Below are 25,895 nucleotides of genomic sequence, written 5' to 3' on the forward strand. Positions count from 1 at the left end.
TAAATGCTTGATCAAATATAGCAGGTTAATTTTTAAGTTGATAATTTTGTATGACCTGCAAATGATTTTATAAATATCCAATGGCCCTAAGCAGAAAAGGGGTTCCCCACTCCTGTTCCAAAGCCAAGAAATATATTGGGAAGGCAGTCCAAAACAAATCAAGACAAAAAACCTAAAGCAATTTCAACTCTTTAAAGCAGTCAGGGAAGGTTATGATTGTCCTCATTTTAATGATGAGAAAACAAGTCAGAGAGATCACTTGATTTGCCCATGGAGCCCCCAAATTGAAGAGCATAATGAGAGGGATTTGAACCCAGGTCCAGAAGTCTATGCACCGGGATATGCTGCTTTTGTTCCCAATCCCACCGCCAAACTCAGAATCAGAAAGACTATCCTATCTCAGTCCTGAAGGATCTTGCCCAGAGAGTTTGGGCCCCCTTTCTGAAACCATGAGAAAACAGTGTCTGTTGTGATTCTCAATGCCACAGTTGTTTTTACTTCCCACGAGAGCAGGTGTCTTGTTGATAGATGAGAGGGTGTCCAATTGTCCAAATTTATCTGCCGCTAACAGGACGTGTCATCTTTCTTTTCTACTCCTCAGCACCACATAGAATGGTTCCAAAGGAATGGTCTCCCGAAACCGCTATAATGTATGCTAATAAAAACAGTATACTCATAAACTAGCAGCTTCAGATTTTCAGAGGGGTCCGGGGATCCATAAACCACAGGTAGCAGGCGATCGCTGCTTCCCCATACACATATATCCTTAGCACTCAAAGGTTATTTATCTCTAATTGCTATGCAAGTACAAATTAGTACAACAAATGCACTGTGGCTTGCTGCGGTGGCACCAGCCGTGAATGGTGAGGACTCCTGCGCAGCTCCCTTAACGATTTCCTGTATTTAATTTCTCCCCCACCGAGGCAGCTTAATGGGAGAAGGAACATTCTTTCCCATTTGTTTCACTTCAGAAGTTTGGGCAACTTGTCGAGACTTACCTGAGAAGTGAGAGTCTGCAGGCAGTCAAGCTTGACTCTCAAATAAATAAGGGATCAGGAGAGAGGCAAGAGGGAAAGACTTAAAGTTGAGCTAAAGAGATTCATTGAGGGTTCCTCAACTGGGTGATTTAATGGGCTTGCTCAATCAAACCAAGCCAGATGACCCTGAGGTGACCATTTCCCTAAGAGAGAACTCCTCAGAATGTCTATGTATTGAAGGGTATTAGATTTGGGGGTCAGGAAGGCCTGGGTTCAAATCCCAGCTCAAATACTTAATGGCTGTATGACCCTGGACTAGACACTTAACCTCTTAACTTTGTCTCAGTTTCTTCATCTATAAAATCATTGGTTGGCTTTGGTGATCTGTAAGGTACCTTCCAATTCCAAATCAAGGACTTTAGTTATTCTAAAGGGCAGCAATAATTGAGCAGAGAGGGCTAAACTTACTTCAGAAACTTCTTTATTCTCTGATTCTAGGTAAATCTCTTAACCTCTCTGAGACAGTCTCCTCAAATGCAAAATGGGGGTAATAATTATACCTGTATCGCCTGAGCACATAAATGTTATTTCAATGAAATAATATATCCAGACCTAAAATATTTATCCCTAATGGTGTTTTAAAGATCAAATGAAATTATATATTTACATCATTTTTGGAAACCGTCAAATACTCTATAGGCATTAATTAAATACCACAAATACATCTAGAGCAGCTACCTGGTGGAGAGGTGTGGGTACTGACTTTAAATCAGGAAGATTTGAATTTGAATACTGTATCAGACATCTAGTGCTATGATCCTGGGCAAGTCATTTGACCTCAGTTTCTTCATCTATAAAATGAGAGGGCTGGACTTGATGGATGCTTCAGTCCCTCCATTTCTAAATCTATGATCCTATCACTTAACATGTGCAAAGAATTGTTAGAATTATGTTCTATAACAGGGGCATCAAATTCAACTAGAATCAGGGGCCACTAAACTGTAAATAAGGTCCCTGTAGTTGCATTTTGAGTTAGAAAAACCACATATAAACATTAGTCATGTTCTTTTGTATTTTTATTTAATTTGTTAAATACTTTTCAATGAATTATATTTTAACCACTCTGCAGTGTAACCTGCTGACAGCATGATGGATACCTCTGGTTTCTAGCACTCTGGTCAGAGGACTCTGATTAATATTCTTTTTTTTAAAGCAAAACATTGTATAATTTGCATTTCTAACTTCATTGCTTATGACAATAATGCTACAACTGAATTCTTAGGGCAAAAATGGTATTTCCCACTTTACTATTGAGAAAGTGATGGGAAGACTAATCCTGATAGAAATAAGAGATGTCTAGGAAGAGGGCTCAGATAAGAGTGAGTCCCAGAATTTCAGAAGTGAGTGAACTCCGCCTTCTCAAAACCAAGGTAAGGAAACCTTCAAAATAAGTCATAGCTGTAGAACCAGAAGAAGTCTCAAATGGCACAGAAGCTAATGTCCACAGTTTGCAGATGAGGAAACTTGAAAAGTCAAGGAAACTAAGACTGAAAGAGGTTAAATAACTTTACAGAGCTAGGAAGTGTCTAAGACAACACTTGAACTCAGGTCTTCCTGACTTCAGGTCCAACACTGGACACTGCCACCCCCCCCCCCCAATCTAAGTCCTTCAGAAAGGCAGTGTGAGTTAATGTAAAGAAAGCAAAAGTCTCAGTGCCAGGACCTGAATTTGATTCCTGGCTCAGTTGTTTTCTATCTGGGGACCTTGGGCAAGTCAGCAGTTTTCCTTTGGTTCAGCTTCCTCAATCTGTGAAATGGAAAATTTGAACTAAATAAATTTTAAAGTCCCTTCCAGTTCTAAATTTCTAAACCTATGAATGAATCTCACTGTAGCATACTATGTCTTTAATTCTAGGAACAACCTTTTGGAGGTTGCAACAAAAACCACTTTAGCCCCAAATTCCTGCCAAAAGTGTAAAAGCTAATGGAAAGGGATAATGTATTTTCTGGAGCCTGGGCAAGAGTCCAAATTCTTTTAGGAGAGTTCTTTCCAAGTTCAGTGACTGAAACATTCCTTCCTTCCTTCTTTCTTCCTTCCTTCTTCCTTCCTTCTTTTTTCCCTTCCTTTTTTCCCTTCCCTTTTTTCCTTCCTTCCTTCCTTCCTTCCTGCCTTCCTTCCTTCCCTTCCTCCTTCCTTCTTTTCTTTCTTTCTTTCTTTCTTTCTTTCTTTCTTTCTTTCTTTCTTTCTTTCTTTCTTTCTTTCTTTCTTTCTTTTTCTTTCTTTTTTTTCTTTCTCTCTCTCTCTCTTTCTTTCTATTTTCTTTTCTTCATTTTTTAAAACAAGTTACTCAAGTGGAGACTATCATGAAAATTTTCAGCAAGGACATGCTTCAAATCAGACACCAATCACTGTAAAATTTAACTGGGCTATAAAAAATATGCAGTGATTTCTCATTATCGTGTACTTAGAACACTTTAATAGTATCTCTAACTGCCAGCCGTGACATTTCTCTGAAGGTACAAGTGTTCAGGGGAGACTAGGGATCTGGGCGCAGTAAATTTCCACTGTTAAAAAGTTAACATGGAGGGAAGGGAAAAGGCCCCAAAAACCCCCCATGACCCATCACTCTTACCAAAGCGAGGAGCCTTCCGTCCCAGTGACTTCCAGAAAGTCATAGCCATCCTCCAATTGGAAGTCAATGAAGACCAGGGCAATGGTGTCTCCCAGCTCTGCGAGGATGGTCCATGTGCAGTCAGCATTGTTGCCATACTCAGAGGGGAAGTGCGGGCTGGAGATGATGCCACTCTGGCCCCTCAGTGTCCCACCACAGGCATCATCAGCTGCAAACAAAGAAACAGCACAAGGGTCTGGTAAGCTAACAGAGCATACCTTATCATACACATTGCAAGTTATGGGTCTAGGGTGGAAGTATTTTACACAGTCTTATGAGAAGCATTTTTTATTTTATTTTATAGCTGGTAACTTCCATAAAACATTTTGAAATGCAGTAACCATGCTCGACTCAGCAGGTGCTTGAAGCGTATGATAGAACAGATACACTCTTAGCCTTAACAAACAAGGAGACTTCCTAGATTTGCTTCTAATGAGGCCACTGCAGGTTTAGGAATATGGGATAAAATTAAAAGGATTTTATTGATATGGTTTGGAGGCTGACTCCATGAATAAAGGCAGGGGTGTGTCCCGTGGACCCCTATATTATCAGATGGAAGGACTTTGGTGGTCTCAACCATTATCCCAAACATTTTCTACCAATCCATTTGGTCCCTCCCACCCTGTCCTCTTGGAAAAAAAATTTCCATAAGATCTGCCCAAACAGCTAATATCTCTCGAAGATAAAAAAATGAAATGAGTCTATGTTACTAGGAAGTGAAGCCTAGGAAAAGAAAATGGTGAGTGTACACGTGTATATGTGTGTATGTTGCCATACTTAGATATTACTGTCAAATATCTGAATTTTCTTTTTGGTGGGGAAGAGAAAGTAGACTCAGTAGAACTTGGACTCATAGGTGGAAATTACAAAGGGAAAAATTGAAGTTCAAAGTAAACATTAGAATAGGCTGCCTTGGGAGAACATAGGATGATAGATTCATGACTTTAGAATTGAAAAGAACCTTGAAGATCAACTAGTTCAATCCCTTCATTTTTGCATATTGGGAAACTGAAGTAGAAAAGAATGAAGTAACCAGCCAAAAGTAGTAACAACACAAGTAATAAGTAATAGAGTCAGTATTTGAACCCAGATTTTTCACCTGTTCTTTCTTCTATATCAAACAGATAGCAAACTTCTCTTCCCTGGGGGTATCTAGTCAGGGAGTCAGTGAGCATTTATTGACTACCTACAATGTGCCAGACCCTGTATTAAGCACTAGGGATCCGAAAAGAAGCAAGACAGTTCCTGCCCTCAAGGAGTTTACAATCTAATGGAGAGTCAAGCAGCAAATAAACACATACAAACAAAAGCAAAAACTGGATCAAGGCAACCGTGAAGAAGATTCCCACACTCAGTGGGACTGTTATACTAAATACATCAAAGATGCCTCCCACTCCTGAGAACCTAACCTTAGACTCCACCCCCAGGATCAGGTCTGTCCCTTTATAGTAACAGTCTTGGTGGGCCAACATTGCCCAGAGACAATAGAACTGAATTTGGTGAAATCCCTGTGGAATGTGGAAAAAGGAGGGTGTTTAATTTAAAAACAACAGCAACAATTGGTGCAACTGAAGAGCCCATCTCTGCCTGGAGAGGATGATGGGAATGGGTGCCATGGGAGCAGTAAAAGTCCCCTGACTGGAGAGGAGGACGGGAGTTGGGCGCTGTGGGAGCAGTAAGAGGCCCCTGCCTGGTGAGCACTGCCTGAAGTGTTTCTGCAAAGCTCAGCGACAACCTCTTCTAAAGGATGCTTGTAAAGTGCTTGTTTTCTCTTTACATTTGTTTTGTTGCCACTCCAACCTAGGAGCTGTCAAAAGAAGTCTCATGCATGAAGAGTCACTGCTCCATGCGGAGACTGAGCTCACACAGAGAGGAGGAAAGAGGTGCCTACCCAGTCCCTCACCCTACAAACAGGCTTTGCCTCGTCCCCACTCTACTCAGGACCTTGGCCCAAGATGTCCTCTCTGATTCATACTCTTATTCAGTTCTCTGATTCTCCAAATCATCCCCATCCTTCAAGGTCCACCTCCTTGAAGTGTTCATTGACCCCCCTCAACACACATTGATTTTCCCTTTTGTTGAACTCAACACTTAGGGTCTACCTTATACATTTAAAACTTGCTGTGAATTGTATGATAGCATCTCATGTTTTTTACTGTTATTTAACTCTTGCTGTTGATCCAGAAACATTTAATGTGAATTTCTAACTAGATTATGGTTTCATAAAGGATAGGCATGGTGTGCCTTAGTTGTAGTTAGGAATTCTCATCCTGAAACAAAGTCATTTGCTGCTGGTCTAAGAAAAAAGATAAGTTAACTCAGGGTCAGATGCAACACCTGGTCTCATGGCAGACTGACGATTCCTAATTCTAAAACTTTCTGAAGGAGACAGAGGTTGTGGAGGCAGTATATGGGAGCAGGGAGACCAGGGCAATGTGAGCCTTGAGAGAGAGGTGCCACAATGATAGGAATCTGAGAGTAGTTTAGTCAAAAATATGTGGAGTACAGTAAAGTTAGGACAGTAGGATGGACTTTAGCCATGGTGAAAAAGTTCACCCCAAGAATATTGATGCCATGGGAAATTTCCTAGTTCCAGTTCTGATAGGGTATTATGTTTCCTTGTATCACTGGTGACTTGAACAACAGAAATGACTACCCTCCCAGTCAGTCAGATTTGTAATTCCCAAGTCATCTTTGATTTCTTCTCCCTCATGTCCAAAAGTAATCAGTGCTGACATCTGTTGATTCTGTCCATGAGTACCTCTTGATTCAGTTGTTCCTCTCATCTCCCATTGCTACCACCCTATTTGAGATCCTCAATACCTCTCCCCTAGCCTATGTTAAAAAGCTCTCCATTGATAGCCTTTCTTCTAGTCTCTCACCTCTGTAATCCAGACTAAACACACTGACAGAGTAATCTCTCTGGGAAGCTTAATCACTCAATATTGACTAAGCCCCTACTCTGTTGGCCTCTGGAGTGGGGGTGGGGTATAAAGAAGTCACAAAAATAAATAAAATATAGCCTATGAACCCAAAATACTTATAGTCTAATAATGGAAAGAAGACACATCCAACTATCTATTGAGTTCACTCAGTGGCACAGTGGGTATTTGGATTGGAGAGGTGGATTTGGAACCTCACTGACAAGTCACTTAACCTTTCTCAGTCTTAGTTTATTCATCCATAAAATGGAGATAATAATAGCTACTGCCTGCCTCATAGGGTTCTTGTGAAGATCAAATGGGATAACCTATAGAAAGAGCTTTGAAAATCTTAAAGAATTATATAAATAAATTATAAAAATGCTTACTCTTAAGAAAAAATAGGATATGACAAGATTTATGAGAAGAAAAAAGTGTTTTGAGTTCAAAGAAGGGGGAACTCTTCCAGCTGAGAAAGACAGGGAGACTTCACAGAGGAAATGGCATTTGAGTTAGACCTTGAAGGATTCCAAAAGGCAGAAAGAATGGAAAGATGCTATCAAAAATGGAACATTATGTACAAAGTTATAGGCAAAGGGAACCCTGGGAAATATGTGGAGTTGGTAATTAGTGCATTTTGGCTGAAGCATAGAGTACTTGGAAAGGAGAAGATATAGACAAAACTGGATACAGTTGGACAAGGATGGCCTTGGATAAGGAATTTGTTTTTTGGCGGGCGGGTTTTCCTGGTATATTAAAAGTAGAAAAATTGTTGATTTTTCAAAAGGGGCATGATATGATCAGAGTTATGCCTTAGGAAGATGACTTTGTAGCATGTGTGGGTTAGATTGGAATGGATAAACAGAGAGTCAATTGGGGAGTTTTCATAATCCAGGTAATGGGGACTAGTTCTGAGTTTTATTGTAGATCATGTAGAGAAGAGATGTTGGACATGAAGTATACTATGGAGGGAGTATAGGATTTAGTGACCAATTGGATGTAAGCCCCTTGAGGACAAGGGATTTTTTAATTATTTTGTGTAGCCAACATATAGTACAGTTCATAGCATGTATTAGATTCTTAATAATTGTTTCTTTATTGATGATTAATTGCTCAGATATTAGGAGGGAGAATAAGGTTTTGAATGTGAAGCATTGGATGAAAGGATCATGTCACCAACAGAAGTAGTGAAACAGAAAAAGAAGCATGTTATGCCAATGAAACTCTATTCAAGATATATTGAATTTGTGGCATCACATCAGTGGAACAGGAAAGTGAAGATGTCTTCTATGTAGGTGGAGAGGTGAGTCTGGAGATCACAGTTGAAGAAAGAATTGGGAATATCTCTATAAAGATTACAGAAGAAGCAGCTAAATGGTTCAGAGAATAAAGCACTGGGCCTGAAGTCAGGAAGACCTGAATTTCAAATCTGGTCTAGGATACTTATTAGCTATGTGACTCTGAACAAGTCATTAATCTTGGTTTACCTCATTTTCCTCAACTGTAGAATTGAGACAACAATAGGAGGCATCTCCCACAGTTGTTTTGAGGATAAAATAATAGTTGTAAAGTGCATTGTAAACCTTAAAGCACTACATACATTCTAATTCTTCTCTTCCTCAATCTATTTTGGAGAAGGAAGATAATGATTCTTCTAGGTTATCTCTAAGGTCTATTCAAACTTTGTCTCTCCGTGATTATAATTTGCATAAAGGGTCATCTATACCTATTATCTCTAAGAAACTGTTGAGGTCAGAGCTATATCCACATTTGGGAGTTTCCTAGAAATGTCTCCATTCCTATGCCTGGCCCTCCTCACTTAAATCTAATTCAGATGCAAATCATATTCTCAGTGCTTAGGGTGTACATTGCACATTTAATATTTGCTGCCACTTATATAACTGGTATCTCATATTTTTTCTTGTAATTTAACTCTTGCTATTTATCCATGTTTCAGGTTTTTTTTTAAACAAGGCAATGGGGTTAAGTGACTTGACCATCACACAGCTAGGTAATTATTAAGTGTCTGAGGTTGGATTTGAATTCAGGTCCTCCTGACTCGAGGGCTGGTGCTTTATTCACTGCGCCACCTAGCTGCCTGTTTATATTTAACAGATATCAAACTACGATTGTAGTTTCCTGGCATGTAGTAAATAAAAAAAAACTCTATCTCTATGTATCTATCATCTATCTATCTATCTATCTATCTATCTATCTATCTATCTATCTATCTATCTACGTATCTATCCATGCATCCAATCATCCATGCATCCATCCTGGAACTCCTATTTCAGGTAGTACTGGGGGCCCCACCTTCCATCTAATAGGAAGTTCCTTTTAAGAACAGAGCCCAGGTCAATAATCTCTTCATTTTCAAACTGAATGAACCCCTCTGGACTTCACCATCATGTTCCCAAGCCTCCTTCCCCCAACCCTTTCATTTTCTGGTTCTTTTTGAACACTGTCTTTCCCTACAAGACTGTGAACTCCTTGAGGTATGGTACTATCCCTTGTCATTTTTTAGATCTCTAATACTTAGCATAGTCTCTGACACACAGTAGTTTATTTATCAACTAACTGATTATTCATGCACCCATACATCCATGTATCCATCTATACATTGATCTTTATATTTCCTGAAATACCTAGCACAAAGCTTTCTCTGTTGCAGGTGCTCAGTAAAAGTCTGTCTAATTGAATTAAATTGAATGAGTGGGTGAATGAATGAATATAAAACTATTCAGAGCAGAGAGCTCACTATGTGATCTTAGACATCCTTCCTCATGGGATTATAAATTTTGTACATTGAAATACAAGAACCCCAACACCTTGCCCCAGTTGTTGAAATAGAAAGAGATGAAATTCTAGGAATGACATTCTATGACTTTCCCACCAAGGAAAGCAATAGGGGCGCACATAATGAAAGTGCCCAGTATTGCCAAATTCTTGCTTTTTTTTTTTCCTTTGTGGTACAACAAATTGTTCCTTGGAGTTGGTCAGGGACTGGTTTCTGCTGTCAAACATGCACTTCTATGCAGATACTACTGTGAACTCTCTACTATATAGCATCTACTATATAGCATTTCAAGTGTGAATTATCTAACTAGGTGTCACAGTGGATAGAACACTGACCTTAGAGTCAGGAGGGCTGGAGTTCGAAATCAGTTTCAGACACTTGATACTTACTAGCTGTGTGAACTTGGATAAGTCACTTAACCCTGATTGCCTTGCTTTCAGAGCCATCTCCAATCATCCTGATTCATATTTAACCACTGGACCCAGATGGCTCTGGAGAAGAAAGTGAGAATGGTGATTTAGCACAGCCCCCCTCATTCAAATCCAATTCATGTGTTTGTCATGGCCATCATCTCCCTGATGTTATGGTCTTCTTCAAAATTGATGGATAAACATCACCATCTAGCTAGGTGTTAGCAGTGAATAAAGATTTACAGTTAGAAAGACCTGAATTCTAATCCTGCCTCAGACATTTACTATCACAAAGTCACTCAATCTCTCTCAGTTTAGTTTCATCTTCTATAAAATGGGGATAATAAAAGCAACTACTTCATTGGACTATTTTAAGGATTAAAGGAAATAACATTATAAAACTTTATAATGTTTTATAAATGCTTTATGAAATTTAAAGTCCATATAAATGCTAGCTGACTTATGCATTGATATAAGTGTACTGAAGGTCACAAAGCTAATGTTCCATCATCAATTATAAAAATTAAAGGAGGATAGAAAAAAATCCAAAACTTATGTCAAGTTCACCAAATTAAGGCAACATTTGACTTCATTTCTATGGCAAGTATTATGGAGGATGGAGGAAACTTGATTGGACAGGATGTTTCAAAGGCAAATAAGGAAAAAGGTCAAAAGTCTTAAAATCTTTCTCTAAGAAGAGAGTCATCTATTAGATGCCTTATTGTGTCAAGGTGATCTTGGATTCTTAAAAGTTGGACCAATAGAGTGCTAGCTCAGGCAGGTCCTATTAATGTGGAAAGGCTTCAAATTTAGTCATGGGAACTGGATGATTTTTTTTGTCCAAGGACCAGTGGAAAGGCAAATCATCAGTAAGCTGGGCACTAGGTAGTGGATTCATGTCAAAATATTAAAAAAAGTGAAATTGACTCGCTTACTTCAAAGATATTAAATGGCTATTTCCAAATATAGCAACCATTTCAAAATCATCTATACTCCATCAGATCATAGTCCAGTTAGAGCAGAGGTCAAAATCAATAGCAAGTTAAGGAGAAAGGATACAGATGAGGAGATGTCACATGCTATTATAGCAACTTTGACCTGACTTTTTAAAACAAGCTGTGAATTCTGAAAAATAATAAAAGGCATAATAAAGCTATCAACTTTCACTATTATGATTCCTTAGAAGGTTTTAACCAATGCAAAGCAGTTGGCATCATAGGTAGACCAAAAGACCCTAGAATTCACCTTACCAGCAAATACTTATTCCTCTTGTCAGGCAGACAGATATGAAGGCAATGTGAACACCAGTTTAGATATACTCATTTGCAAATTAGTTCATGAGTGCAAGAATGAAGATTTTAGGCAGTGTCATCTGACAAAAAGAGCAAAAAAGCAGGTAAAGAGGAAATCATGAGAAGACCTTGGCATACGATATGACTAGGCAGCTCATCCTGTGAAAGTCTGTAGATGAAGCCATACATAGATACAAATTATACATATATATGTGTGTGTATATATATATATATATATGTCTATATATATATATATATATATATATATATATATATATATATATATGGTCTGAGAGGGCAAAGAGTGTTTTTCATATTTGTATCATTAATCTTAGCACAGACTGGGGACATAGTGGGCACTTAACAAATGTTTATTGAATTTAATTTATTGAATGAAGTTGGAAGAAAGATATTTGTCGTTGTTTCTACTATGATTTGTGATTAGAATTGATAACAATATATTGATAATGATAATATAATGCTATAAATTTTGCAAAACACATCTTCGACCCTCACAAAAATTCTGTGATGTAGATACTATTATTTTTCTCAATTTATAGATGACGAACCTGAGGCTCAATGAGTGCCCACGGCTACAGCACTAGAGATGAGAATGAATCTAGGCTTCCTAAACTCAAGTACCTCACTCTTACCACTGTCACGTTGCCTTTCTTGGGTTGTGCCACCTCCTGATATGCTAAATGAGGAAGTAGCAATGATACCTAATAAGAATGAATTGTAAAGGGCAGTTGGTCCTTGTCATAGACAAAGAGAAATTCAGGATGGATATGTTACTATTTTAAAAGACACTCAGGTATTGAATTGCAAAATGTCTCAAAGATAAAAGAATTTCAAAAAGAATGGAAAAGATGCGGATAAAAAGGATGCCCACCTCCAAAAGGTAATGAAGTAACCTTCAGGAACTACTAGCTAATATGTTTACTTTCTAATCTCATAAAATGTTTTGAGAAGGTTCTATGTATACAAGGAAGGCGTGCTTGATGAAAACATAGGAAGAGAATGTGTGAGATTTTTCCAACAATTATCCTGTAGAGATCACATCTTTCTGATCATGTAATTGACTTAAAGACATGGGAAATTTAAAATACTGATGTGTCTAATATTTATTGATTTCTAAAAATCAATAGACTTAGAAGAAAAAATGCTTTCTTCTTTGAAGACTTTTTCAAACTTTCTCCTCTACATATGTTAAATTATACAAGATTCTATGACAGATGTGACTATGGAGATAACATTGTTCTACAATCCGCTGAGTACTGACATCAAGTGAAGCATAAAACAAGATGACATATGTTCACCTAGGGTGTTCATCAATGTCATGAAGAATTCCAAAATGAATCCAAACAAGTTTCTAAATAGAAGGAAGGAGAGAAAGAAAACAAATGACTAATAGGAGCTTGAAATGCAAAATAATCTATGTAAGGAAATACCCAGTTGCCCTTGATAGGCAATCCACACTACTCAGTCCATCAATCAACATGCATTCATTAAGTGAATACTCTATTCAAGGAGCTGGGGATACAAAGACTAAAGAGGAAGTATATAAGCTATCAGGAAAGATAGTCTAAATAAGTACAAGATAGATATAAAATAAATGCAAAGTAATATTTCTAAGGGATCCTAGTGTCTGGGGGATCAGGAAAGAACTTTTGTAAAAGATGGTAGCATTTGAGCACTAAAAGAAACTAGGAATTCCAAGAAGAAGAAAAAAAAGTGGAAATGTATACTCTAGTCTTGGCAGACAGCCTATGTAAAGAAAGGTGTGGATTTAGGAGAGAAAGTGTGTTTTTTAGTCATTAAGAGGAATAATGTATAACAATCCTGGAAAGAATTAATTATGCTCATATAAATGTCATGGCAGGTTTCTGTTAATATATACTATCATGAAAGTTTTTCCAGGCTTTTCTGAAGTCTGCCTCTTTATGATTTCTTACAGAACAATGGTATTCTATTACAGCATGGCAGATTTCTGAAAGAACCAAGATAAAGGATTCCTGAATTGACTGTCAGTAATCTTTGAAATGTCATGGAAAATGGAAGAGGTGCTGCAAGATCAGAGCAGGGAAAAATGTCCTGATTTTCCAAAAAGGGAAGAAGGTAAAGACTGCCAACTATAGACCAGTGAACTTTGTTTGAATTCACGAAAGATTATCCAAGAAGACATCATTAAAATGAAGGTTCATGAACAGCTAGAAAAGGAAAGTGGGTTAAATTTTTTTTTTTATTTATTAAGGCAATGAGGATAAGTGAGGAAAGTGGGTTTTTATTAAATCAATTCACACCAGACCAAGCTTATCTTCTTTTTTTGGACAAAGTTTAATGGAAAAATCAGGAAACCATTATACATGTGTATATATATATATATATATATATATATATATATATATATACATATACATATATATATGAAATATAATATGTTATATATTTTTATCCAGAAAACCGATATTTTTTTCCAGAAAATGTATAAGCATAGTTTATCAACATTTTAATGAAGTATGTAAAGAAGTCTTTCATGGAAGTCTTGAAGAAGAAAAGAAAAAGAAAAGAAGTGTTTATTAAACACTTACTATTTATCAGGTACTATACTAAGCACTTCACTTTACAAATACTATCTCAGTTGTTCATCACAACAACCTTGGGAGATTTTTGTTATACAGTCAATTCAGTCATATCTGGCAAAGATACTGGAGTGGTTTGCCATTTCTTCTTCCAGCTCATTTTACAATGAGGCAAACAAGGTTAAATGCCTGGCATTTTAATAAAGTATGTAATGGAGCCTTTCATGGAATTCTTTTGGAAATAAGGAAAAGGGAAACAAGCATTTATTGAGCACTTAGGTTTTATCAGGGGATAGGGGTAGATGGAATGACTGGAAGACGCAAATTCAAATCTGGTCTCGGAAATTTACTAGCTGTGTGACTCTAGGTAAGTCTCTTAATCTTGTTTGCCTCAGTTTCCTATCTATACCAAGAGCTGGAGAAGGAAATGACAAGTCACTCTACTATCTTTGCTAAGAAAACCCCAAATGCCATCAGGAAGAGTCAGACATGACTGAAAAATGACTGACATTTATGAGATCTATGCTAAGTACCTTACAAATATAAGTTCATTTGATCATAACAACAACTTTGGGAGATAGGTAACATTATTATCCCCATGTTATAGTTGAAGAAATTGAAGCAAACACAGGTTAAATGATTTGTCCAAAGGGCAGTTAGGTGACACAGTGAATAGAAAACTATCCCTGGAGTCAAGAGGAGCTGAGTTCAAAACTGGCATCAGACATTTGATAATTACCTATGTGATTTGGGCAAGTAACTTAAACCCATTGTCTTACAAAAATGAATAAACAAATGATTTGCCCAGAGTCACATGGATTTGAACTCAGGTCTTCCTGACTCCAGACCCAGGGTTCTATCCACTATTCCAGCCCCTAAACAAGGTGGGAGAGATGAAGACTAGCCAATAGTGCAGTTAGATGAATTTAGATCTAGACACGAAGTGTAGATATTAATGTTTCAAGGCCAACAAGGAAGGAAGTCTCTAATGGAGTGCTCCCAGTGAACTGTCTTTGATTCTTTGCTATTGAATATTTTTTTTCAGTGACTTGTGTATTTCAATCAAATGATCTACTACTAAACTACTAAAAGTTAGATGGAATAGCTAATGCACTGGATGATGGTGTTCATATCCTGAAAGACCTAACAGATTACAATATGGGCCAAAAAATGTAGAAGAAACCTAATAAGGATAAATTTAAAATTTATAGTGTACTTGGATTCAAAAACTCAATTTCACAAGTGAAGGTGAGGGAACAGTTCATCTGAAAATATCTAGGAATTGTTGCTGAGTCATTTTTAATCACGCTTGACTCTTCATGACAACATTTTGGATTTTCTTGGCAAAGATACTGAGTTGGCATTTCTGTCTTCAGCACATTTTTCCAGATGAGAAAACTGAGTCAAATAGGGTTAAGTGACTTGCCCAGGGCCATACAGCTAGTAAGTGTCTGAGGCTAGGTTTGAACTAAGGAAAATGAGCCTTCCTCCCTCCAGGCCAGGTACTCTATCCACATCCACTGCGACACCCAACTGCCCCATGCTGCAAATTCAGTGTGAGTCATCAGTGCAGCGTGGCAACTAGAAACTTCTAGGATCTTAGGGCACATTAAGAGAGGCATAGAATCTTGAACAGAGAAAGAGATGATTCTGTTTTCTTCTTTGCTGGTTAGACCCCAGCTGGAGCATTGTGTTCAATTCTGGGAGCCAAATTTTAAGAGGGACATTTATAAGCAGGAGACCACATAGAGGTAGACAATTGTCAAAGCAATGAGAATCAGAATATGTCATATGATAATTAACTGAAGGAACTGGAGATATTTAGCCCCAAGATAAAAAACACTTGGAAGGAAGTGATTAGTTGTCTTCAAGTATTTGAAAGACAATCACATGGACGAGAGGTCTGTTTGACCCCAGGAGGCAGAACCAGGAGCAATTTGTGGAATTTGTAGGAAAATAACTGCCTAACATTGAAGAGGTATCCAAAAGTGAAATGGACTTACTTGAGATATCATTGATTCCTCCTCACTGGAAATCGCCAAGTAAAGGCTAGAGGACCAGTTGTTGCATATGGTATAGGGGAATTCTTATTTAGCTATGGTTTCTGGGTTCTTTTGAATTCTCTGATTTTATGAGAACTTCCTTATTGATGAGGAAGTTCTGAAAGTGTCATCTTCTCATCAAAGATAGCAGGTATGGAAATTTCTCAGAAAACTTAATATAATTCTAGAGATTGATTTACCCATTAATACCTGAATAGCAAAGTGGATTAAAAATGAATATTGTCCAGACTATGCCATATTATTGGACAAGTAGTCTGTCAAGTTAGTTCATATATTTGTGAATTTTAAATAATTGCTGCAGATGGACAACAAACTGTACTCAGATTTGGAATAGGGGTTTTGACTAGAAGGTATTTGTGAAATTGTACACTACTAACAATATTTCCAAATTTTGAAAATTATGCCTGCAAGTCATAGAATAGGAGAAGCTAAGAAGAAACAAGGTCACAAAGGAAAATAATAAAGTAATCATTGAATCAGTATTGATTGAGGCAGACTCTGTGCTAAGAGGCAAAGGACAGTCCTTGCTTTCAAGGAGTTCATAACCTAATTGGGAAGACAATACCCAAGCAAAAATTTATAAAATAACTATAAATAGGAAATAATTACGAGAGGAAAGGTATTAGAATTAAGAAGGATTAGGGGAAAAAGTTGGGAATTTAGTTGGGACTTAAAGGAAACCAGGGTGGTCAGAAGGTGGAGATCAAGAGGGAGAGCATTCTAGACATGGCCAGATAAATTCTATTAAGTGTCAGAGGAGAAATTTGAACCCAGATCTCTTCTATGTCCAGGTTCAAGCCACTTTCTATTATGTGGGATGCTAAAAGAACCAGAGGAAGTTTCTGGTAAGCTGGGCTGATACTCTATAGGGTATTTTTATTCTTTTTATAATTTCTAGTTTTAGACAGACATGAGCAAGAATTGTTCAAGATGAGAAGTCATGGAGGTGATACATTCTTTACTGGTGGAAGAAGCAATCACTTGAGATCAGAGATCAAAGTATCTTAAGTATCAAAACAATTGTACAGGAAAATTTTGTAGGAATAATGAAACACAGTGGTATAGTAGAGAGTGCTGAATTTGGAATCCAGAGAACCTAGAATCCAAAATCATCTGTGTGACTTTGTGTCAGTCATTTCCCCTCCAGTTGTAGTTGTGAACCTGTGATGTTTCTGTTTTTCCTGACTCCCTTCATACCAGTGTTGCCCAACCTGACTATCCTACAGGACATAGGATTATAGCTTTGAAGCTGGAGAACTCTCAGAGGTCACCTAGTATTATCCTCTTGCTTTTCAGATGGGGAAACTGAGGCCCTGCAAGGTTAAATGACCTATCAAAGATGGGAACTAAGTCACTGAGTCAGGATTTCAAAGCATATCCCTCTACCTTCACATACAACATACTTTCCACATTATTAGAACACTATTTATAGAGGAAATTGGTAGGGGAAGATAGAAGCTGCTCTCCTTTGCCTCACCTGGTGTGAAATCCTGTTCTGTCTTCACAAGTACATCTGTATTTTTACTCCAGGTAGTGTGTAGTGTGCGGACAGTGTGAGGTTGTGAAGTCTGACATCTCAGACACCCGCTGCTTGTCTCATTTGGATGTGAACAAGCTTTGCCATAAACAGAACCTGTGAGATCAGCAATGGGTCTGAGCCTCTACTATACAAATGGGAGACTTGTAAATGTCAGTTCCCTAAAAGGAGACATTTCTGAGTTAACATCAATGAGGGACCATGCTTCTGTCATGCTGCGTGCCAGAAGGTCTACCAGAAGGCTCATTTACTGCAGGTTACCTTGGTATTAGGTACCTTGACATCAAATGAACTAACACTGATCATCAGCCCACCCTCGGAATAATGTGGACATTAGTCACTTGGATTGGGCGTGATTCAACCAGTGAGGCACTTTTTATAAGGAGGTAGATTCCAAGAAAGGGAATGGAATAGAGTTTTGGTTAGGGATACGGTTCCATTCCAAAGTCATACTTCAGAATATTTTTCTAGGTGAAGCTTTTAAGGGATTATAAATAACTTCCCTGTGCTTCTGACTTTGTTTTCATTTTTCCCATTAACATTTTTCATTATTCTTCCTTTTGTCTAATTAAGGTGGTTCTGATTAAGCATTGTCTCAGATATACTCTGTGAGCCAAGTATCATCAATCACTGACTACTGACCAGTGGCAACTGGTGCTTTAATGAGAAACTCCTTCAAGTAAACTCTCTAACCCAGCAGCAGAGCACACTTACCATCAGATAAAGCTCCCCTCATCAAGAGGGAACTCTTGAAGACAAAGAAAGAACATTCCTATTGGTCCTGAAGAAGAAGGCATTGTTGTTTGTATTTTATTATTCTAAATTTAACAAACCCCAAATAACATAAACATTTTCACCTAAACAAAAGAGTAAAAAAAAAAAGAGACCTATATATATGTAACTGGGAATCTGCACTATGATATATGGTTTATTTCATTTTTTTAAGTATGCAACACATGAAACATGTTACTTTCAGAACTGTCCTGCTTGTCTGTGTTCCTTATTGATTTTCCTTCTGTTGACTTCTGTTTATTTCTTTTTTCCTTCCATTTTGGAAAGCCTCCCCCACTTTTATCTCCTTGTCAAACTCCCCCAAACTGAAATAGGGAAATACAAAATCCATGTAACAAGTATCCAGAGTTAAACAAAACAAATACCCAAACTGACTGTGTCTGAATAATTCCTGTCTCAGTATATATATCTTGAATTCATCATTTCACTCTCAGGTGACAGATTACTTGTTGAAATTATTGTGGTCATAGCATTATCTGAATCTTCTTTAATTGATTATCTTTATAATGTTGTTATAGCATGGCAACATTATAACTTTCATTTTTCATTAATGAATTTCATTAGCACTGATATAGTTCAGGTTCTGTTCATTTTACTTATTCTGTATCAATTTACCAAGTCTTCCCAAATTTATCTGAACCTGTCCCTTTCATCATTTCTTAATGTGTAATAATATTCCATTATATTTAACACAATTTTTTATCCATTCTCCAATTGGTGATTACCATTTCCAGTTCTTTGCTCCTTCTGAATCTTTTCCCTTTTTCTTTGATCTCTTTGGAATGTATGCCTAATAATGAAATCACTGAATCAAATTGTATGAAAAATTTAGTGACTTTTAAAATATAGTTCCAAATTTCTTTTCAACATGGTTAGATCAGTTCACAGCTCTACAAACAGGTATTGGTATGCCTATGGAAAGGGCCTATGATAATGCTCATTCCATGGCATGCCAGACAACCTAACTACCCACCTAGTCAATGGGCCATGATTTTCTATGAGGATAATTCTGATGTGAGTTAATAACCATATCCTTTCATGATGGGTCAAAAACCAAGGTTTTTTTTTTTTCAGAGAAATTAAATCCAAGAATCCTAGATGGGTGGATAAACCAGTTGCAGGAGAAGAGACTTGGAGGTTTTATTATGTATCAGATGCAGCATATTTTGGAGGAACTGACAGCTTGTTTGCCTCAGTTCATTATAATGGTATGAACACTGGATTGAGAGTCAGAGGGTTTTCATCTGTGTGTTCTTGATCAGATTATCACATCTCCCCATGCCTTGACTTTCTTATCTATAAAATGAGAAGTGAAATTAGAAGCTCATTAATGTCTTTTCCAGCTTTCAATCTACATGTGGTCTCTTTTCCCAATGCTTCAATTTTAATTGCTAAAAAAGTCAGGAATGTAGGAGTCCCAGGATTTAACCCTCAGACTCCTTTTTAACTAAGTTACTTCAGTGAGGGCATGAACTGAGACAAGAGATGCATAATCACAGATCTGCCATGATAGAAGGAAACAATCTGAGTACAATTAATGGTACTACTTTTTATTGTAAACCATCTCAGATTTAATTGAATAAAAGACCTCCTCTGTCAGTAGAGTTGGTTGCTAGATTGGCCTTAAAATATACAATGTTGTATACATGAATATTACCTGAACCAGTGGATGAAAAAGACCATGTAGAGATTATAGGAATTTCTAGGTCTAGGGATCTCCCTATGATCTTGGCACTATATAATGATGAATTTCATAATCAGTCATTTCATATATAGATCCCCATACTTGTACTGGGCTACCATTTCTTAAGACTGCCATTTGATTTGGCAGTCTAGTTGCGCTAGATACTTCATGACCCCATGGGGGGTTTTCTTGGAAAAGACATTGAATAGATTCACCATTTCCTTCTCCAATTTATTTTATAGATGAGGAAACTGAGAAAAACAAGGTTAAATGAATTGCCCAGGGTCACACAGCTATTAAGTGTCTGAGGACAGATTTGAATTCATGAAGATGAGTCTTCCTGACTCCAGACCCAGCACTCCATCCATATCATCATCTAATTGCCCATCCGTCCTGGGCTACCATTTCTTAAGATTTTCCCTTGATCCTCAGCCCCAAATCTGCCGTTATCAATCATCAGAGAGTCTGATATTCTTGGATGAATGTAATGTGCCCCCATAGGGTCTCAGCACAAATCATCATCCTAGTTTGGCAGTCATGATTCAATGCCAAGTTTTAGAGAGGCCAGTTGAAGATGTTAGGGAATAAAGCTTATGCTTAATATGGCATATCTCCCACAAACCAATGGACATTAGAAAAGGCATCAATTAGAAAATGACACCAATCAAATCCTGCCATACTAAACTTTATATCTTCACTAAGTGTTGCCCTCTAATCACAGCAATGGAAATGAAGCTAAATTTGGAGTCAGATCTGCCGCTTGCTACCTTTATGAACTTGAGCAAATAACTTTACTCTAGATCTCAGTTTCCTCATCTGTAAAATCAATTAATATGTATTTATTGTCCAGAGTTACACAGTTAAGAGGCCGTGACATCTAATTCCCTCACTTTAATAAGATATTGATGATGATGATGTCTGTCATTGACTAGTATATATCAGGCACTAGAGTAGGCACAAATAAATAAGATAAAATCTGTCCTGGAAGAAGGGAAGCTAGGTGGTATAGTGTATAAAACACTGGCCTTGGAATCAGGAGGATAGAATCCAGCTTCAGACACTTACTACCTGTGGGACCTTGGGCCAGTCACTCAACCCTCATTGCCTCACATCCAGGGCCATCTCCAGTCTTCCTGATTCATATCAGGCCACTGGAGCCAAATGGCTCTGGAGGAGAAAGTGAGACTTGTGATTTAGCACAGCACTCCTTCACTAAAATCGAATTCATGTGCTAATTATGGCGTCATCTCCCCTGATGTCATGGCCTTCTTTGAAAATGAAGAACAAACATCATCATCAACAACATCTTATAAAAGTCAGGGAATGAGATGTCATGGCTTCTTAATTGTGTGACCCTGGACAAGTCACTTATCTTGTTGGTTTTCATTTTCTTGCTCTGAAAAATGAATTGGTTGGACTTGATCAACTCTTAAATTCCATTCCAGTTTCTTTTTTTCCAGGAAACTTCATGAACTTCACAGTTTTCTGTGACTTCAACCCACATTTTCAAACAATGGGTAGAATTGATAAAGAAGCAAATCTAAATTTGATAGGGGAAAAACCTATTTGATAGGAAGGAAAAGCCTTCCTACCCATGTAAAAATGGAGGGATCATTTAATGGGTTCACTTACACTGGAATATTTTAAGCCAAGCCTCGATGACTATTTGCAGGGTATGTTATGGAGATGGGTTTTGCTCAGGTATGAACTGGAATAGGGACTCTCTGAGATTCTTTTCAACACTAAGATACTGTCAAACTGTGATTCTTTTTTAGTGATATGTCACAGACCAGACAAATGTCTGCTTGGACCATTATGAAGGACCCCAGGGATTCATGTTGGCAAGAGACTTCCAGAGAATCCCATACTAACCAGCACACACATCAGAGCCCTACAAGGTTTTGGATGAGAAGAGGGATGGAGAAAGGAAGGACTAAACATTTATTTGTCAGATACCATGCTAAGTATGATCTCAATTGATCCTGATGAAGGATAATCATTGACAGTGATCAGAAAGCTCAACTTTGTCACTTGTGTGTTAGAAATAAATAAGGATGACCCACAGCATCTTTTACTAATATTTCTCCATCTCACTTAGCAGTCAAAATTCCCATAGCAATGATTGGAGCAGGCAGAACTTATATAGGTGGGCATACAGGTAGAAGGCAAGGTCCATGAAATGCTAGTTATAAAAAAAAAAGTGCTACCAGCTTTTTGAGTAGGAATAATGGCAACCAGAGAATTTGGTCTGGAAAATTGGAGAGTAGGTAGGAGTTCCTGAATAGGAGGGGTGCTTCCATCAGAGAATCAGAGAGTCTCAGAGCTGAAAAGGATTTCAGAAGCGATCCATTCTAACCCATACCTAACCAGAAATCTCTCAATTAACCAATCAGTCAATAAGTATTTATTAAGTGTCTACTACGTACCAGGCACTGTCCTACATTCAGGGGAAACAAAGACAAAGATGAAACAATCCTTGCCTTCAAGGAGTTTCCATTCTATTTGGGGAGACAGCATACAGCAAACAATGAATGAATGAATTAATCAGCATTTATTATGCCAATAGTGCTAGGTAGTGGGGATGGAAAAGTTAAAATAATTAGTCCTTGTCCTCAATTCTATTGAGGAGAACAGCATGAACACAAACACATACATGTATCAAACTAACCAGGTAACAATTTCCTGAGAGCATTTTTGACAAGGGTCATTCTGTTTCTACTTAAAAAATTTCACTGATAGGGAACTCATTTGTCTCTCCTAGAAGCTTATTTGACTTTTGAACAGCTCTGATTATTAGAAAATTCTTTCTTAACATGGAGCTGAAAGCTACTTACCTTCCACTCATTGTGCCTACCATAGTTTTGCCCTCTGCAGCTAAGCAAAACAAATCTAATCACTCTCCCAAATGACAGTCCTCCAAATTCATGAAGACAGATATCATGTCTCTTCTAAATCTTGTCTGATCAGTTGAACATTTGTATCAGTGGCTTAAATGAAGGGATAGATGGATAATATGCTCCCCAAGTTTGAGGATGGCTCAAAGCTGGGAGGTAGAGTTAGATGAAAGGACTGTAATCCAAAAAGCTTTCAACAGGCTAGAATGATGAGTTCACTCTAATAAGATGAAATATAATAGAAGTAAACCTCAAGTGTTTTTTAAAGATGCAAAAGAATAGGATGGGAGAGGCGTAAGAAGACAACATATAAAAAGTTTTGTGGATTTTAGTGGATACAAACTCTATAGAAGTCAATAATATGAGGCAGCAGACAAAAAAAAGTTAATTTAATCTGCTGCATTAGCAGAAGTATAATGGATGGAAACTTCTAGATGTCTCAGTGTCCCCTGGGGCACTTGCCTTCAGAGACAGAAATCTGGAGGCAAGCCCAGCTGCCCATGAATTAGAATCTGATCTGATAACTCTTGTCATTTCTTGTTCCACACTGCTGTTAGAGGTTGGGAATCAGATAGAGTTAATAAGGACACAAACTCTACACCTGTATAGTTCCCCCCCCTCCCTGCTACTCCAAACCAAAGAGCTCCAAAGCAAACCTCATAGGACAAAGAACTCTTAGTCACTCACACTCATATACCCCACCTCCTGTGGCAAGGTATACCCATTACAAATATCGTCTCTTCTGTGCTGGTGCTTCTGAAGCTTAGGCAGCTTCTAACCACCCTAATGACCCACAGAACATACTACAGACTTTTGCCTATTTTTTCCATTCCCTCTCTTCCTTCTTTGAGAAATCTTAACCAAAGTCTCCTGTGTATTACTGTGGAGAGTGATTCTGCCCAGACAAGCAGCAATACCCATCTCTGTTCTCTCAGCTCAATCCCATAGCAGTTTGATCTCCAGAAAGAATGAGAAGTGACAAGGGTCCCATGATCTGGTCCTGTCAGACTAAAGCTGTAATACTGTATACAACTCTGAGCACCATATTTTTAGAAGATTATCCAAAGAAGAGAACCCAGGAGAGTGAAAGTTCAGGGGACCATGCTATATAATGATCATTTGAAACTAAAGATACTTACATGAAAAAGAAAAGGATTAGGAACAATTGCTCCATAAGCTTGTCCTAATGTCTTTTTTCTAGAACAAGTGCTTTACAATTATTATGGGGCCACACTCTTATATTTCAGCTGAACTGACTTATTTTACGTTCTCTAATCATCACATTATATCTCTTGCCTCAGTGTCTTGGAAAGGACTCTCTCTCCCCCCTTACTGCACCTCTCCTACATCACCTTGTGTTTATTTTGTATGTGTTTGTGTACTTTTCTACATTGGCTGCTAGATGGTAGAGTGAACAGAGTACTGGGTCTGAAATCAGGAAAATTTATCTTTCTGAGTTCAAATTTCAGTCCAGACACTTAACTTAGCTATGTGATCCTGGGCAAGTAACTTAACTCTGTTTACCTCAGATCCTCAGCTATACAATGAGCTGGAGGGGAAAAAAGGACCCGTTCTGGTTTATTTACCAAGAAAACCCAAAATGGAGTTATGAAGGGTTGGACAAGATTGAAGTGGAGCTTGGCAACTGTATGGTACAGTGACTAGAGCAGTGAGACTGGAGTCAGGGAGATCAGAGTTTAAATCTGGTCTCAGACACTTACTAGTTGTGACCCTGGACAAGACACTTTACCCTGTTTGTCTCAGCTTCCTTGTCTGTAAATGAACTGAAGAAAGAGATTACAAACATTACATATCTTTGCCAAGAAAATTCCAAAAGAATTGAGCACAATTGAAATGAATGAACAACAGCAACACTTATAGATACAAATATTTCTCTGGATAGGATGTAAGCTACTTGAGGATAAGGGATTGTTGAATTTCTTTCTTTGCTTCTCCAGATTCATACCTTAGCATATAGGAGATACAATCAATGCTTGGCAATTAAATGACTGATTGTAACAGGAGATTTCTACTGATTCCCCAGTTGTCAGGGCCCTTGTACTATTCTATAGAAATTAATATGTATTTACTTCTCTATTGAAACATTTTATCATCATTCTGGTAAGTGAATAGAGCATAAAACTTTGAGTCAGGACGCTTGACTTCTATTTTGGATTCTTCCTGGCTGTGTGACCCTGGGCAAATGACTTAACCTTCCTGAGACCAAGTTTACTCTTCTGTAAAATGGGATAATAATTATACTCATTTTTACAGGGCTGTTATAAGACTCAAAAAAGGTATATGGAAAATGTTTTTTTAAACTTCAGAGTTCTTTGAAAATGCCAGTTATTATTATGTTGTTGTCACTTAATCATGAACGACTCGTCATGACCCTGTAGACCATTGCTGTCTGTGGGGTTTTCATGGCAAAGATGCTAGAATAGTTTCCCTTTTCCTTCTCCTATTAGTATAAATGGTACTTAATAAATGCCTGTTGCATTTGAAATTCAGAAGGCCATAGAATTTATAAGGAGTCAGCTTTAGGATGAAAGAATTGTCTCACAATTAGAGCTACATTTCCTTGATAGCTAGTTTATTCCTAATTCCTAGGTTTCTAGTGAAGTTGAACAACCACTCGTCAATGATGTTGTAGAAGGTGCATGTCAAGCAGGTATTGGACTGTATGACCTCAGAATACTCTTCCAGCTCTGAGATACGGATTCCATTAGCCTGAACTTATTAAACACCAACTGCTTTTTTTTTTTAATTAGGAACTAGAGCTCATCACGTTTATCCACAGTTCCTTAGCTTTAGGAATTTTCTCAGATACTCAGGTAACTGGCTTGTAACACTAAACGTTCCTCATTCTTCCCATTCCAATATAGCAGGATGGTGTGCTATTTTTCCAGCTCCATCCCTAGGCAAATCTTGGGTTAGGACCTGTCACAGACTCTGGTCCCATAGCATTGGCAGATATCTTCTGTATCTGAGGAACAGAGGGCAGAGAATTTGGGAACAATGTGGGGCAACTGGGAAGGGCCAGGATAGGTTGGGGGCAGAAATAAAATTGTAATAAGCTACAATCAGTATCCGGGAACCCAGATTATAAAACAGAAAAGCTAGAGGTATGGGTAGGATCTCAAGTAGAATCAAGATGAGGATTTAAAAGAGGGTGAGGGGAGTAGAGAGAAATAAAATTTAGAGTTTGCTGTAGTAATTTGGTGATGAGTAAGAATGTGGACCATATCTTATAAATCTTCCTCGTAGACATAAG

At 37.9% G+C, this 25,895-nt stretch overlaps 1 protein-coding gene across 1 annotated transcript in view; it reads right to left on the reverse strand.

Annotated features, from left to right (window-relative positions):
* LOC141508065 (CUB and sushi domain-containing protein 2) overlaps positions 1–25,895 on the reverse strand; it is a 619,633-nt gene that overhangs the window by 590,907 nt on the left and 2,831 nt on the right. Inside the window, exon 3 of the mRNA XM_074216347.1 lies at positions 3,611–3,818. Within this exon, the coding sequence (XP_074072448.1) occupies positions 3,611–3,818 (208 nt within the window). The remainder of the gene's footprint in view (positions 1–3,610; positions 3,819–25,895) is intronic.

This window comes from Macrotis lagotis, chromosome 1 (assembly GCF_037893015.1).
Source record: "Macrotis lagotis isolate mMagLag1 chromosome 1, bilby.v1.9.chrom.fasta, whole genome shotgun sequence".
Taxonomy (NCBI): domain Eukaryota; kingdom Metazoa; phylum Chordata; class Mammalia; order Peramelemorphia; family Peramelidae; genus Macrotis; species Macrotis lagotis.